Here is a 14,821-nt window from a genome sequence, read left to right on the forward strand (position 1 = left end):
ATGGATGATTTTTGTCAACTTTAAAGTAAATTTAGAGCTTATCTGATTAGAATGGATTAAACATGGTTGATCTCGTGATTTACTTTCCCCCAAATTATGTTGTTATCCAAAAGGATGATACATGTAAGTTAGCAACATTTCTTGAACTTGAAAACAAAGATCTTTTCCAATTAAGGATGATAACTTATTAATTATTAGGCTCAGTCAATAGAAAGTTGAATAAAGTTGTATGAAATTGGGAGGATGTGTTTATATGGATCTTGTACCTTTTAAAAAATATCATTAAAAATACCTATAATAAGAAAAACCATTTTTGAGTGCTTATTATGAACTAGTTATTGTTTTAAGCCCAAACAGGATTTACCTTATTGAATTCTCGAAACAACTTGGTGAGGTATGTACTATTACCTATTTTATACCTGAGGAAACTGAGCACAGAAAAGTTAAATGTCTTATTTAAGGGCACTCAGCTAGTATGGGAGACTCAGAATTTGAATCCATGTAGTCCTGTTTCAGAGCTCATGACCTTGAAGTATTTGCTTTCCATAGTTATCCACTTATGAGTTATCAGTGGTAGGTGGTGGTTTTTTCATTTTAGGCTGACTTCTCTCCTATTTAACATGTTTATGGATTCTTTTGCCTGTCAGTTAATGTGAGCTTGGGGTTGCAAAACACTTTTGATCATTAGTCCACATGAAATATAATTAATAAGGTAATTTTCCTGAAAGAATTAGAAAACCAGGTGAAATGATTTTTTTTTTTTTGGCCACACTGTGTGGCTCGTGAGATCTTAGTTTCCTGAACAGGGATTGAACCTGGGCCCTTGACAGTGAGAGCCCGGAGTCCTAACCACTGGACTGCCAGGGAATTCCCGGAAATGATTTCTCTGTTGTTGAACGATCCAAATGTCTGTTTTTCTCAAGTAGAATGGATAATTAAAAACAGCATGTAGTATAGTCAGTGTTTCAGAAAATTTGTCCAAAAATGTTACTGCTTTGCTTGAAGTTACTATTTCATGCTTTACTCTCTCCTTATTCCTTGCCCTCCCCTCCCTGTGACCTACCTGAGAAGTTTAGAAGTATACAGGGAAACTTATTGGAATTTAACAGGTGAATCATAAGAACTTTAAAAAACATTTCCAGGTTACTTATTGTTTTCTAAGAAAGACTTTGACAAGTATAGTAAGGAAGTTTCGGGGCCTACATTCATTTACCTATCTTTGCTATTAATAATTGACCGGTTTGTGTTGTTTCCTTTGATTTTGGGGTTCCCTGAGAACAGAAAATATGTCTGTTCCATTGATTTCCAATTTTGTTTTGTTATGCATTTAATATATGGCTAGCACTGCGCTAAGTACTCTACTCAAAAAGTTTAAGGTAGGGTCCCTGATGGACATCAGTCACTTGGGAATTAGTCAATGAGACAGTGCCTGATGCAGAATAGTGATTGAAAGTAGTGGTGTTCGTCATCAGACATGATGCCTAAGCTCAGGATCTGCAGATTTCATAGCCTGAGACTCTTAAAAGGAGTGTGTTGAGCTCTGTGAGGTTCTGAAAAGGAAGTTCTGGTCACACAGTTGCAAATAATTTCAGTAAGAATAGAAGGAAGAACTCAATATGATTCTATAAGAATTAAAAAAAAATCAGTGTGAAAATGGAAAGAAACGGAATATAACCAAGAACGGCTAAGAAACAGTAATAGACTAAAATGAAAAATGAACTGAGTCTTTGGCAACTAAGAGGTCATTTGTTTTTCTGTTAGAGTAAGAAGAATAACTTGGAGAAGATACTGTAATGCTAGCAAGTGCCGGAGAGAAGGGCAGACTCCTTAGCTCATGTTTCACTTCTGCTTTTTCCAGGAAGGAAAATGATTTTCAAAAAGAAAAAGATAGAAATAACATCAGAAAGAGAGAATTTAAGCTAAGGTAGGTGAGAGAAGAGAGAGCAGATAGTCTTTTTTAAATAAGTTCAAGTTTCTAGGCTCTGACAACTTCTGTCTTTTAATATCAAAAGAATAGTTGTAGCAGATATATTTATAGAGCCACTATTATTCTGAGAAAAATCATGGAGGTTGGAGAGGTATAAGGAAACTGAGGATGGGCAGAACATTATTCCACTTTTCAAAAAGGTAACGAAAAGAATAAATTTTAGACACTGTAAACTGGTAATCATCAGTAAAGTTCCAGGACAGATTATTTGATAAGTAGGTTTTAAGCACATAAAGCAGTGGGTTTATTAAGAAAAGGTTATTCCAAACTCACCTTGGTTCTCTTTGGTTAGCCTTATCAGACAGCAGATTTGCAGGGTTCCACAGGCAATGGCTTGCCAGCTGTCTTTGTAAATAAAGTTTTGTTGGAACATAGCCATACCCATTTGTTTACATACTGCCCATGACTGCTTCTGCACTACAGTGGCTGAGTTGGGTACCTGCCGCTGAGACCATATAGCCCACAAAGCCAAAAATATTTACTGTCTGGTCCTTCACAGAAAAAGTTTGCCAACCCCTGGGATAGGAAGAATGATATAGACAACGTATCTGATGTAAGCAGGGTCTTTGAACATTTGCCATGACAAATGGATCATTTGTCGACCTGGAGGGAAGTCTCTAGCATCATGTCATAAGGATCTGTCCTTGTTCTTCTGATCAGTATCTGACAGTGTAGCTAAAGCCGTATCAGAAGGTGTGCTTATTTTTGTAGATGATTCAGTACAGTAGAGAACAGAATTAAGATTCAGAGTTATTGTCAAAGCCAGCAAGATTAAATTCAGGGTGGAAAGTATAAAGTTATATACTTAAACTATTTATCAAAACAGAGGAACGTGGGGAATTACCTCTCTATGCAAGAAGACCTTATGGACTCAGTCTGAACAAAGAGTGCTATTAGCAAAAGCAAAACATGCTTCTTATGTTACATGTGGCAGTCCAATCAGGAGAATTAAGCCATGACTACTGGTCTGACCCTACATGGAACGTTGATTCAGTTCTGGGGACCACAAGTGGTACATTTGCAAACTAGAGTTAATTCAGAGGAGGGCAACTAAGGTGACAAGGAATCTGGAAACCAGGACATTGGAGGAACAGTTGAAATAGTTAAAGCTGTTTAGCTTGGAGAAAGGGAAAGTTAGGGAGATATGAGTGATAGTTATCTTCAAATATTTGAAGCCACGTGGAAAGAGGGTATAGACTCATGTTTCAGAAAAGAACAATTTAGTTTGACCAACACTGGAATCGTCTACTTTCTGAATATTTCTGTCACTAGGGAGTGTTTAGATTTGTTCAAGCATAGTGGGAAATGCTGTTTCAGAAGGGACATTGCACTAGACTGCTTTTAAAAAACTATGATTGTATAACATAATTGAAGTTTGCATAAATGCAAAAGTAATTTGAGGGAGAGAAATCAGTGTAGCCGGGCATTGGCATGGAAGACTCACTGGGACTTCAGCTGGACCTAAAAGGATATCTAAGATCTACATAGGTCGAAGTGATGGGGAGGGATTCCAGGTGGAAATGCAGCATGAGCGAGGCATGAAAGCAGGCGTGTGAGTAGTCATTACAGGGGTGAATGGAGTGGCAGAATTGGAAAAAAATCTTAGACGGTGGGATTCACAGGTCAGTACTGGGGAGTGAAGGGAAAGGTGAACTTTTCCACTCTGTATAAAGTTCCTTTTATACCTGACACAGTCCCATGTATCCTGTGACTGCGCAGGCAGATGAGGATTCAAGACACTGAATTAGCATTCTCAGAAGGGGGAGGCTTGCTTGCCCTGAATTCGAGTTCTCAGGAGGATGAGTCTACAGTTGGAGGCAGTGGCACTAAAGTAATTTTAACCTACATTCCAAAAGTACTTCCTTAGTTGTTTAGTTGAAATCTTCTCTAATTTTCACGTTTGTTTCTAAAGGTGCTCCCTTAGATTACTGTGCCACCCTCTTTTCTTACATAAGGGGTGGGGGGGAACCTCTGTGGTAGACGGCTTTTTTGTCATAGTTTAAGACTTAGGTTTTGCTAATTAATGAGGAATTTTAAAAGGTTATAGTATAACTTTAAGGGACAAACACCCTAACTTTTATGTGAAAAGTTGATTCAGAAGAGTGCCATGGAAATTATATTGGTAAAAGGCTAAGCTGGGCATTACTTCAGGAAGGGAGGAAAAAAGGAACCTGGAATTGAAAATCTCTCTTTAAGGGGAACTGCTGAGACAGACTTGGTTGGAAATTAGGAAAAAAAAAAAATTAACTCCTATAACCTGATAAATTTGTTAGCTGTGGGGAAGTAATTTTGTCTAAGGTGGTAGAGGCATAGCATATTTCATGTTCTAGAAAACTGTTTTCTGAGAGTGTGAGTACTTTGCTGTACTCATGAGGCAGACAGACATGAGCTTTTCCCAGGACCCTCACAGTAATCCAGAGGCTGAGTGGGGAATGGAATACAGATTTGGTATATGTTGTTAACTTTTTTGCTACTCCATTACCTGCTAAGGATGCTTTAAATTCCTACTAAGTTTCATTTTGACTGATTCCAGACATAAGTACTTGTTTTATGATCTTGGGTCTTTTTTTTTTTTTTTTTTTTTTGTTTGTTTTTTTTTTTTTTTTTTGTGGTATGCGGGCCTCCCTCTGTTGTGGCCTCTCCCGTCGTGGGGCACAGGCTCCGGACGCGCAGGCTCAGCGGCCATGGCTCACGGGCCCAGCCGCTCCGCGGCATGTGGGATCCTCCCGGACCGGGGCGCGAACCCGGTTCCCCTGCATCGGCAGGCGGACGCGCAACCACTGCGCCACCAGGGAAGCCCCTTGGGTCATTTTTTAATGGGTATTTTGTCCCTAATATTGATGTGTACTTTTTCCTGTCTGAATTGCCTTCCACATAGAGCTTGGAGGACTGCTGAAGTATGTGCGACCCTTCTTGAATTCCATCAGCAAGGCTAAAGCAGCTCGTCTGGTCCGATCTCTTCTTGATCTGTTTCTTGATATGGAAGCAGCTACAGGACAGGAGGTAAGCTACTTTAATGACAGAAGGTAGACAATATGGAGCAAAGTGTTGTTTCAGTGAAAGAAATGCCTGCCTGCATTGTGGTACTAATGTAGAAGGGACAACTGGGAGGACAGCGCAGGACTTATCATGTCAGTTTCTCTTTGTTACAGGGCATTTGATACTTTGGGTCTGTTCCATGCTTTGCTTTGTAAGTGGAGATTGTCAGTGGTCCCTGGAATCCTCATTACATCAGGGTCACAAACTGATTCTTGTCTTTGAGGTATTGTATTGCCACACCTTTGTAATGTTTTCTGTGTCTGTGGTACCTTTCATTCTGTGTCACAAAGCTCCTTGTGAGCACTAATTAAGTCTTGTGGCATCCCTTCTTGGCATGTCTTGTACGGCATTTATGCCTTTATTGAGGGGTGAGCATCCATCTGTTTTTGTCCTGTGTGTGCAGAAGTGACTGGTATACCTGTACATGTCCTCTGTGAGTTCAGACTAGACCTTGAGCTGCACTGAAGAATGCCTCTTTGGAATCACTGAGCCTCTTCCCATTCTTCAAAGATAGCTGTATTGTCTGCAATTCAGGAGAAGGAGACGCTACCAAAGTTAAAATTCATTCTGTAAAAAGTGGCAGATTCAAGCAGGGTATATGGTGGTTGCTTGAATCTGTTTGTAGGAAGACTATAGTTGTTGTCTTTTCTGTAGATTTATTGATCAGCACTCACTAGTGCCTGCTATGTGTTAGGCACTGTTATAGATACTGGGGATTCATATGTAACCACATTACAGTTGTTGCTGTCATGAAAATTATATTTTAATGATGAAGGCAGGTAATAAACAAATATATAAAACGTCAGATGGTATAAAGGCAGGGATAGGAATTGGTAGTTGGTTATTTTTTATATATATATATATATATATATATGTAATTGTTTGCCATAGCCTCTGTGGGTGTAAAAGATATGAAGGGGCTTAGTGGCATATTGAGTAAATAATGGGGAACTTCAGAAACCTAGGACATATGGATCTCACTTTGAAATCATGTAAAATGGTTTTACAAAAACCATTTTGTAAAATCTGGTTTCTTGCCTTAATGATTCTTTGAAACCTAGTTTAAACACCATAAACTGACTTCATTGTAGAAAATTCATCTGTAGTGAAGTCTTCAAATTCATTTGTTTCTGGGACAACTGTGTTTCATGACAGTAGATCAAAAATAGATATGTAGATAGCTGCCTTTTGAACCAAAGCATTAGAATTATTTTTATGAATAATTTTTTTTAAAAAAGTGATTTTTCTAAGGGGTACTACTCTTATATCTAACCCTAATTTTTAAAAAAAATTTTATTCTCATGAAAAAGTGACACCCCATCTTTTGTTTGAATTAGGATGCCTTGTTCTTTTTTTTTTTTCCTTGGCTATGCCGTGCGGCATGTGGATCTTAGTTCCCCAACTAGGGGTCGAACCCGCGCCCCCTGCATTGGAAGCATGGATGGAGTCTTAACCACTGGACCGCTAGGGGAGTCCGCTAGGATGCCTTAGAATGGGCTGACCAATAAGTGTTAACTTGAAACAGACTAATAAATGTTACTTGGAACATTTTAGGCAGAAAAAATTAATTATCCAAGCTGCTTCTTTGACACTGAAGTCTTGGAATTTGTCCCTTCCCATAACAGAGCTGACTCAGTGGATGGAACTGCAGTTGTTTAATGATCAGTTCTACTCCTTTATCCAAATTACTGAAATCATAATTTAGTGCTCTCCTGTAATTGACTAGTGGGGTTTACTGGCCTTTGTCATGTATTCCATGTCTGGGTAAGGCCCTCCTTTTAACTGTGTGTGTACATTGCTATTGTTCATTGCACATTGCTTTTTTTTTTTTTTTTTTTTTTTTTTTTTTTGCGGTATGCGGGCCTCTCACTGTTGTGGCCTCTCTCATTGCGGAGCACAGGCTCTGGATGCGCAGGCCCAGCGGCCATGGCTCATGGGCCCAGCCGCTCCGCAGGCATGTGGGATCTTCCCGGACCAGGGCACGAACCCGTGTCCCCTGCATTGGCAGGCAGACTCTCAACCACTGTGCCACCAGAGAAGTCCTGCATATTACTTTTTTGTCAACTAGAAACCTTTCTTCCTTATCTTAGGGTGAAAGGAAACACTCTCAGGTACTGTGTCATTTTATTGTCAGTGTCATCTTAGTGCTGAGTAAGAGCTGTTGGTTTCTTTTGTTTTTGGTGTTTAGTAGCGTAGCTTTTTTTTTTTTAAAGATTTAATTTTATTTATTTTTGGCTGCGTTGGTTCTTCGTTGCTGCGTGCAGGCTTTCTCTAACTGTGGTGAGCGGGTGCTACTCTTCCTTGTGGTGCGTGGGCTTCTCATTGCAGTGGCTTCTCTTGTGCAATGAGAAGCACAAGAGAGCACGGGCTCTAGGCACGCGGGCTTCAGTAGCTGTGGCTCGCAGGCTCTAGAGCACAGGCTCAGTAGTTGTGGTGCACGGGCTTAGTTGCTCTGCGGCATATGGGGTCTTCCCGGACCGGGGATTGAACCTGTTTCCCCTGCATTGGCAGGTGGATTCTTATCCACTGTGCCACCAGGGAAGTCACAGTAGTTTAGCTTTTTATCAAGAGCGAGAGTCTTAATCCACTTAGCAGGTCTTCTTTCAGTAATTTTTGTGGATTATAGGTTATTTGCTTATTTTGGAATAAATTATCAATCATCCAGATGGTGCTACTTGCACCTCACACTCAACATGGCAACATCAACATCCAACCATTTATTAAATTCTGTGAATGCAACTTTGTTCAATCTCTGTTCTCCACCTCTTTTTATATTTGTTCTCTATGTACAGCTGCCGTCTAGTTTGGGTTCTAATTCTTTTTTTTTTTTTTGAGGTATTGTTGATATATACAGTGGGTTCTAATTATTTCTTTTTTTTTTAACATCTTTATTGGAGTATAATTGCTTTACGAATTATTTCTTACTTAGACTACTGCAGAAGCCTTGTACCACCATTTTGAGAGATATCCCCACCAAGTAACCCTCTGAACATTTTATTCCCCTCTCTGTTCACCTGTAACTTGAGCCTTCAGTGACACTCTGTTGCCTACAGAATTAGGTATTACATGTTTTTCTACAATACAGCTTAGCATGGCAGTCTGATCTCCTAGTACTCTATGAAGTGTACCAAACATGCCAGCCTTGTTGGATACTTGCTGAGCAAGTCCTGTACACTCTTCATGATAGTACCTTTCCCTTCTGTAGTTCCATGTCAAGTACCACCTCCTCTGAAATCTTTCCTTGTTGACGTCACTGTGATCTTAACTCTTCAGTGATCCGCATTATATTTTGTACGTTATATTTTTGATTATGCCTTGTATGATGATTACCTGAACATTTGCTTTATTTTCTTTCCTTTTTTAAATTAAAAAGAAATAATAAATTTATTTATTTATTTTTGGCTGCTTTGGGTCTTCGTTGCTGCCGGCAGGCTTTCTCTAGTTGTGGCGAGCGGGGGCTACTCTTCATTGTGGTGCGCGGGCTTCTCACTACGGTGGCTTCTCTTGTTGCAGAGCGCGGGCTCTAGGTGCATGGGCTTCAGTAGTTGTGGCACGCGTGCTCAGTAGTTGTGGCTCGAGGCTGTAGAGCACAGGCTCAGTAGTTGTGGAGCACGGGCTTAGTTGCTCCGCAGCATGTGGGATCTTCCTGGACCAGGGCTTGAACCCGTGACCCCTGCATTGGCAGGCGGATTCTTAACCACTGCGTCACTGGGCAAGTCCCTTGCTTTATTTTATTTACTGTAATATAGTCTCATTCAGGTGAAGCCCTATATCCCTTGTAGTTCCACAGTGCCTTTCTCATTCTTAATTCATGGCTATTCCTTAACCATGGTTACCTCTGACCTCACCTACCATATTATTCTTTCTTTTACTTTCTTTACCGCTGTAACACTGGCCTTTTGCCTTAGCTTTAAACTGTTCTAGCTTTGGGGCATTTTTATACATCTGACCTTTTTTTTTTGCCGCGCTGCATTGCTTGTGGGATCTTAGTTCCCTGACCAGGGATTGAACCTGTGCCCCCTGCAATGGAAGCACTGAGTCCTAACCCCTGTACCGCCAGGGAAGTCCCGCTCTCAGCCTGATCTTAACATGGCTTTTTTCTTCACATCATTTCAAGTCTTTGCTTACATCTCATTTCCTCAGAGACCTTCTGTTACCACCTTATTTAAAATACCTGTCTCTGCTTTCTTCATATTTATTTTACTTATTAACATCCATTTCCTACTTAGAGTATACATTTCATGAGGATAGGTACTGTGTCCTATTTATTGCTGCATCCTCTGCACTTAGAGTAGTTTGGCCCAGAGAAGCTACATGACTAGTATTTGTTGAGGGAATGTATGGATTATGTCTTCCAGATGGTAGGTGCTCAGGAGATACTTTGTTGAATTAAGACTTAAGTTTATTGACTTGAGATATAAGCATGGGGTATTGTTACTACATTTGTCTGTGTGACTCAAGGCCTCTGACTTGGGGAAATTGGATATAGTCTTCATCTTGGAAAATTCTAGGTTCTTTTAAAATTCTTTGATTGACTAATGGGAAAGGATAGAGGAGCAAGTCATAGGTGGATCACTGTCATAGTACTGTTGAGGCCTGAGGCAAAATATGAAGTGTTAGGACATTGTTAAGAGAGCTAGGAGTTTGGGGGAGTTTGGTACCAAGAGCTAGAGTATTGGGGAGTTTAACACCAAGAGTATGGGGGAGGGGATTTTCCTTGCCTTTTTGTATTTGGGGACTGACCATAAGTCAGATCTACAGAACAATCTTCATCTTGCTGTATTCCGAAAACTGATATGATTCAGGTTAGGTTCTGGTCATTTGCAGTACTAAAGTTTAGAGCCTAGGAAATGAGGCTATATGGGTGGGGTGGGGGAACTGAGGATTGGGGTGGTTAGCAAGTGGAGGGGAGTAGAGAGTTGGGGTGAAGAGGGGGGCAAGAAGCATGAACCAGATCCCTGCCAAATAATGAACTGAAATTCCAAAATTCATTCTATCTTCTAGGGATCTCTAGGCAGTTTCTATGGGAAGCCATTTTTTGGTATAGTCTATCCAGCTAAAACACAATAGGACATTTTAAGAAACCTTATATCAAAAATCCTGTTAATGAAACAATTATTTCAATGGAAAAAAGGGAGTTTGTGCTAGAGAATTTCAGACTTAGAATGGTAGTTATTTTTTTCCCTTAGGAATTTAGTTAATAAAGGCATATAAAAAATGGCTAAGTGGGGCTTCCCTGGTGGCCCAGTGGTTGAGAATCCGCCTGCCGATGCAGGGGACACAGGTTCGTGCCCCGATCCGGGAAGATCCCACATGCCGCGGAGCGGCTGGGCCCGTGAGCCATGGCCGCTGAGCCTGCGCGTCCGGAGCCTGTGCTCCGCAATGGGAGAGGCCATAACAGTGAGAGGCCCACGTACCACAAAAAAAAAAAAAAAAAAAAAAAAAAAGGCTAAGTGTATTTATTTAAAGCTTAAAAAATACCTAATTTTGACCGTGTTAAGCTTTTGTACTCAAGTAGGGCTTCCTCCAGAAGCATGGGCTCCTTATGTATTCTTATCCCCTTTATCAGTCATCGTTAGCATTAACAAAGGACAAAACCTCTCAAGCTATGTAGCAAGGGCAGTGAGTGGCCTTTAAAATTTTTTCTTAAAACTGAAGCACTGGTTTCACCAATTATAGTCCCAGATATTGCAAAGCATGTACCCTGTAATTGATAACAGATAGACAGTTCATGTTGTACAAATTCCCCGCTCTAGGAGAAATGTCGTATTGACCTGAGTTTATTAAGGCTGGATTGAGGTAGGGTCAAGTTCTGGTCCCAACAACTGAATACGTGACCTTGGGTGAGTCACTTAACATCTGGACTGTCAGGGAAACGGGGACAGGTTGAGATGCTAGAGTAGAACTCAGTGTTTCTTAATTAGGGATATACATCAGAGTGGCCAACTTTTTATTCCAGACTACTGGATCAGGAGCCTAGGCATTCATTTCTGCATTGTTTGAAAGAGCTTGCTGGGTAAAACTGATGGTAAGCATTTCTTAGCCCCCGAAGACACATAGGACTGAAGATTTTTATTCTTTTTGCTAAAAATGTTCAGCAAAATATTTTCAGTTCCATTCATGTCATGAACAGAGATATTACTTTGAGTTTGGCTTTTTAGAACAAAACTCAAAACTGTGAAATTGTGATTGGCTTGCTTTTATTTTAGGTTTTGTAGAATTTACTGTATGAGTGCAGTTGAGTTTAGAGTTGGGGATTAAGTAGCCACTAGGGGGCTCCAGTGAGTTATAAAGATTTCATTGACTCTTACTGGTGAATCCTCCAAATACCATGTAATGTCATCCATTTATCTAAAGGCATAAGGTCTGTCAATTTGGATTATGTCCCTTTACTTTTCCCTCCTTGTAACATCTCTTAAGAGAAATTGGGATTTACATAAAAACCTGTTCTTTTAGCACTTAGTTCTCTGGAAAGCTCAGTTTCTTTTTATGCTCTGATTATGAATCTTAACTCGCAGTAACAGAAGTGATACAAGATCTGAAGCTCTTAATATGTACTTGTCAGAGCTACTATGGCAAGGGTACCTATGGCATGTAGACCATCTAGCATAGAACACTACTTTACATTAGTTACTTTGCACGGTACCTTACTGCTTGGGTAGCATATAGAACTGGGGTTCAAAGTGCCTTTAAAGAAAGCTTAAAAGCCCCTTAAAGTGTTAGGCTAATTCTCATTTCTTTTTACTTCCTTTAGTACAAGCTAAGTTTGCTGTATTGTGATGAGAATTGTTGGTTGCACTTCTTAGAATCTGGAAGGGAAAAGCCAGCTGGGCCTTTTGAGTCTTACAAGCAAGTGTTAGGAGTAAGACACTTGTGCCTAGGCTGAGAATTTCTCCCCTTTATGACCAATATAGTCACATGAACACATTACTATTACTATTCAGGGAGAAATTTCTGCTTTAAAAATTTCTCAGCCATTATAGAAATCTACATTCCAGGGCTATGTATGTAGCCTGGGTCCCTCCTGGGACAGTAGAAGAGGAATCTTCAAAATGAAGCTCTTTTCCAAGGGAACATAATCTAAGCACAAATATACTTTGTGTGTAAAAAGCCAAGTTGATTTTCCATTATGCTATAATCATTACATATTGAGATACTGGGGATCAAGGCATGCCCCTGAGACAGTAAACATGGGTATGTAAGGAGGAGATGAAAGCTGTTCTCCAGAGCAAGGCTTGTGGGAAGAACGTGAAGACATAATGTTGCACGTACTGTCTCTCCCTGTTGCAGGTCGAGTTGTGTTTAGAGTGCATCGAATGGGCCAAATCAGAGAAGAGAACTTTCTTACGCCAAGCTTTGGAGGTATGTGCCTACATTAGTACTGATTTCAGATCTCTAGGCATTTGAAGGACTGCGCATTTAAGTAATACCATCCTGATCAAAAGTATTTTCAGCAACTTTGTATTATCCAGGCACCTGAAATTATTGGTAGCAGTGTCCCACTCATGAGAATTGCTCTGGTTGAAGTTTTGAGACAGACCTGCTGCTTGGCTCAGAAAAGTAAGCAGCAACCTGGTTTAGTCAGTCACTGGCTATAATTGGAGATAATATCACGGGCTAGATGATTTTTTAGGCTGAATTTGATGCTTTCATCAGGACTTGAATATTCAACAGTAACAGTTCTGTGACTGTCAATCTTTGATTTCTTTCTTTGGCTTTTTTCCTCCCCTTTCCGTCAGTCAATGCCTTTTCTCTTTCCTAGGCAAGACTGGTGTCTTTGTACTTTGATACCAAGAGGTACCAGGAAGCATTGCATTTGGGTAAGTAAGCTGGTGGAAGCTAGTAAGGCGTCTGTAGCTGGCTAAATGAATGTATTCCAATCCTGGCTACTCTTATTAGTTACATATTAATAATTTATATTCTGCCTACTTCTAAGAAGGATTTAGGGTGGCTTACATTTACTGAATCTGTCATGGAAAAATGCCATTTAGAAGTTCTAGGAAACTAACTGTCAACTTTAGAGAACAAAAGGGTCAAATTGCTTGTATTTACTATCACATCTACTGTATCTGTTTATAATTATTCTTAAAATCTATTTTAAAAATCAAGAAATTAACTGGTGCAAATACATACGAAACCTGAAGTGGGCCAACTAAAGGCTTTTCCTTTTGGCTTTTAAACACCGTGAAATCTTTGCCTGCTGTTTTTTTTTTTTTTTTTTTTAATTAATGGATACATCTGGACTGTTTTCCCCAGATGGAAGAACACGGCTTTCATGATCTATTAAGTTGAAAAAATTGCCAATATTCAATTCTTATCCTGCAAAAATGGAAATTTCATATGGTTCAAACAACTAGTAGCATTTAAAACAAATAACAGGTTTATTGAGATATAATTCACAGACCATAAATTTCACCCTTTAAAAGTGTACAATTAGTGATTTTTAGTATGTTCACAGAGTTGTGCCACTGTCACCACTGTCTGATTTCAGAACATTTTCATTACCCCAGAAAGTAACCTTGTACCTGTTAGTTGTCTCTTCCCATTAATTCCCCATCCATCATCTCTGCCTGCCCACCTTCCCAGGCAATCACTACTTTTTGCCTCTGTAGATTTGCCTATTCTGGACATTTCACATAAATGGAATCATACAGTATGTGGTCTTTTTGATTGGCTTCTTTCTCTTAGCATAATGTTTTCAAGGTTCATCTGTGTTGTAGCATATAGCAGTGCTTTTATTGATGAATAATTTTCCATTGTATAGCTGTACAACATTTTATTCATCCATTCATCAGTTGATGGACATTTAGATTGTTTCCACTTTTTGGCTATTATGAATACTGCTGTGAACACGTTTTATGTGGACATGTTTTTCTTTTGGGTATAATATACCCAGAAGTAGAATTTTTGGGTCATATGGTAACTCTGTTTAGCTTTTGAGGAACTGCCAAACTGTTTTCCAAAGTGGCTACACCGTTTTACATTCTCACCAGCAATGTATGAGGAGAGTTCCAGTTTCTCCACATCCTCACCAACATTTCCTAACATTGTCTGTCTTTTTAATTTTAGCCATCTTAGTGGGTGTGAAGTAGTATCTCATTTTGGTTTTGATTTACATTTCCCTCATGACTAAACTAGTGATGTTGAGCATGGGGAAGAAGGTGTATTTGGAGAATGTTAGTGTATCCAAAGCTCTTCCTTCCCCCACCAACCCTAGTGCCTGGTGTTTCTTATGTAGTCTTGTGATTATTGGACAGGAAAAGAGTGAGAACAAGTGTCTGTCTGAACTGGATAAGTAATTTCAGCATTTTCTGGGTGGGGATTCCCACTGTATTCAAATCTTAGGAGTAAGCTTATATGATTCTTGGCTGTAGGGTCCTTTGTGTGCAGAAGGGCTTCAAAGAGATCTGTGTTTCTCTTTTGGAAGATAGCACATTAGCAGAAAATTTAAATCTTGCAAATAAATAACCTCTTTTTGAGTTCAGGCAGGTTTCTTTATCCTGAGTGTTCTTATGAGGGTGAGAGGGAACTATTACGATATTAAAATATTAAGATTATGGCTAACAAAGGGGGTATATGTTTTTTCTTTCTCCAGGTTCTCAGTTGCTGCGGGAGTTGAAAAAGATGGATGACAAAGCCCTTTTGGTGGAAGTACAGCTTTTAGAAAGCAAAACATACCATGCCCTGAGCAACCTGCCAAAAGCCCGAGCTGCCTTAACCTCTGCTCGAACCACAGCAAATGCCATTTACTGCCCCCCTAAATTGCAGGCCACCTTGGATATGCAGTCAGGTAAT

General features: G+C 39.8%; 1 protein-coding gene across 1 annotated transcript in view; it reads left to right on the plus strand.

Annotated features, from left to right (window-relative positions):
• PSMD11 (proteasome 26S subunit, non-ATPase 11) overlaps positions 1-14,821 on the plus strand; it is a 30,505-nt gene that overhangs the window by 3,308 nt on the left and 12,376 nt on the right. The window contains exons 3-6 of the mRNA XM_007106577.4: positions 4,866-4,990; positions 12,317-12,388; positions 12,789-12,846; positions 14,622-14,816. Of these exons, the coding sequence (XP_007106639.1) occupies positions 4,866-4,990; positions 12,317-12,388; positions 12,789-12,846; positions 14,622-14,816 (450 nt within the window). The remainder of the gene's footprint in view (positions 1-4,865; positions 4,991-12,316; positions 12,389-12,788; positions 12,847-14,621; positions 14,817-14,821) is intronic.

This window comes from Physeter macrocephalus, chromosome 14 (genome assembly GCF_002837175.3).
Source record: "Physeter macrocephalus isolate SW-GA chromosome 14, ASM283717v5, whole genome shotgun sequence".
NCBI classification, from domain to species: Eukaryota; Metazoa; Chordata; class Mammalia; order Artiodactyla; family Physeteridae; genus Physeter; species Physeter macrocephalus.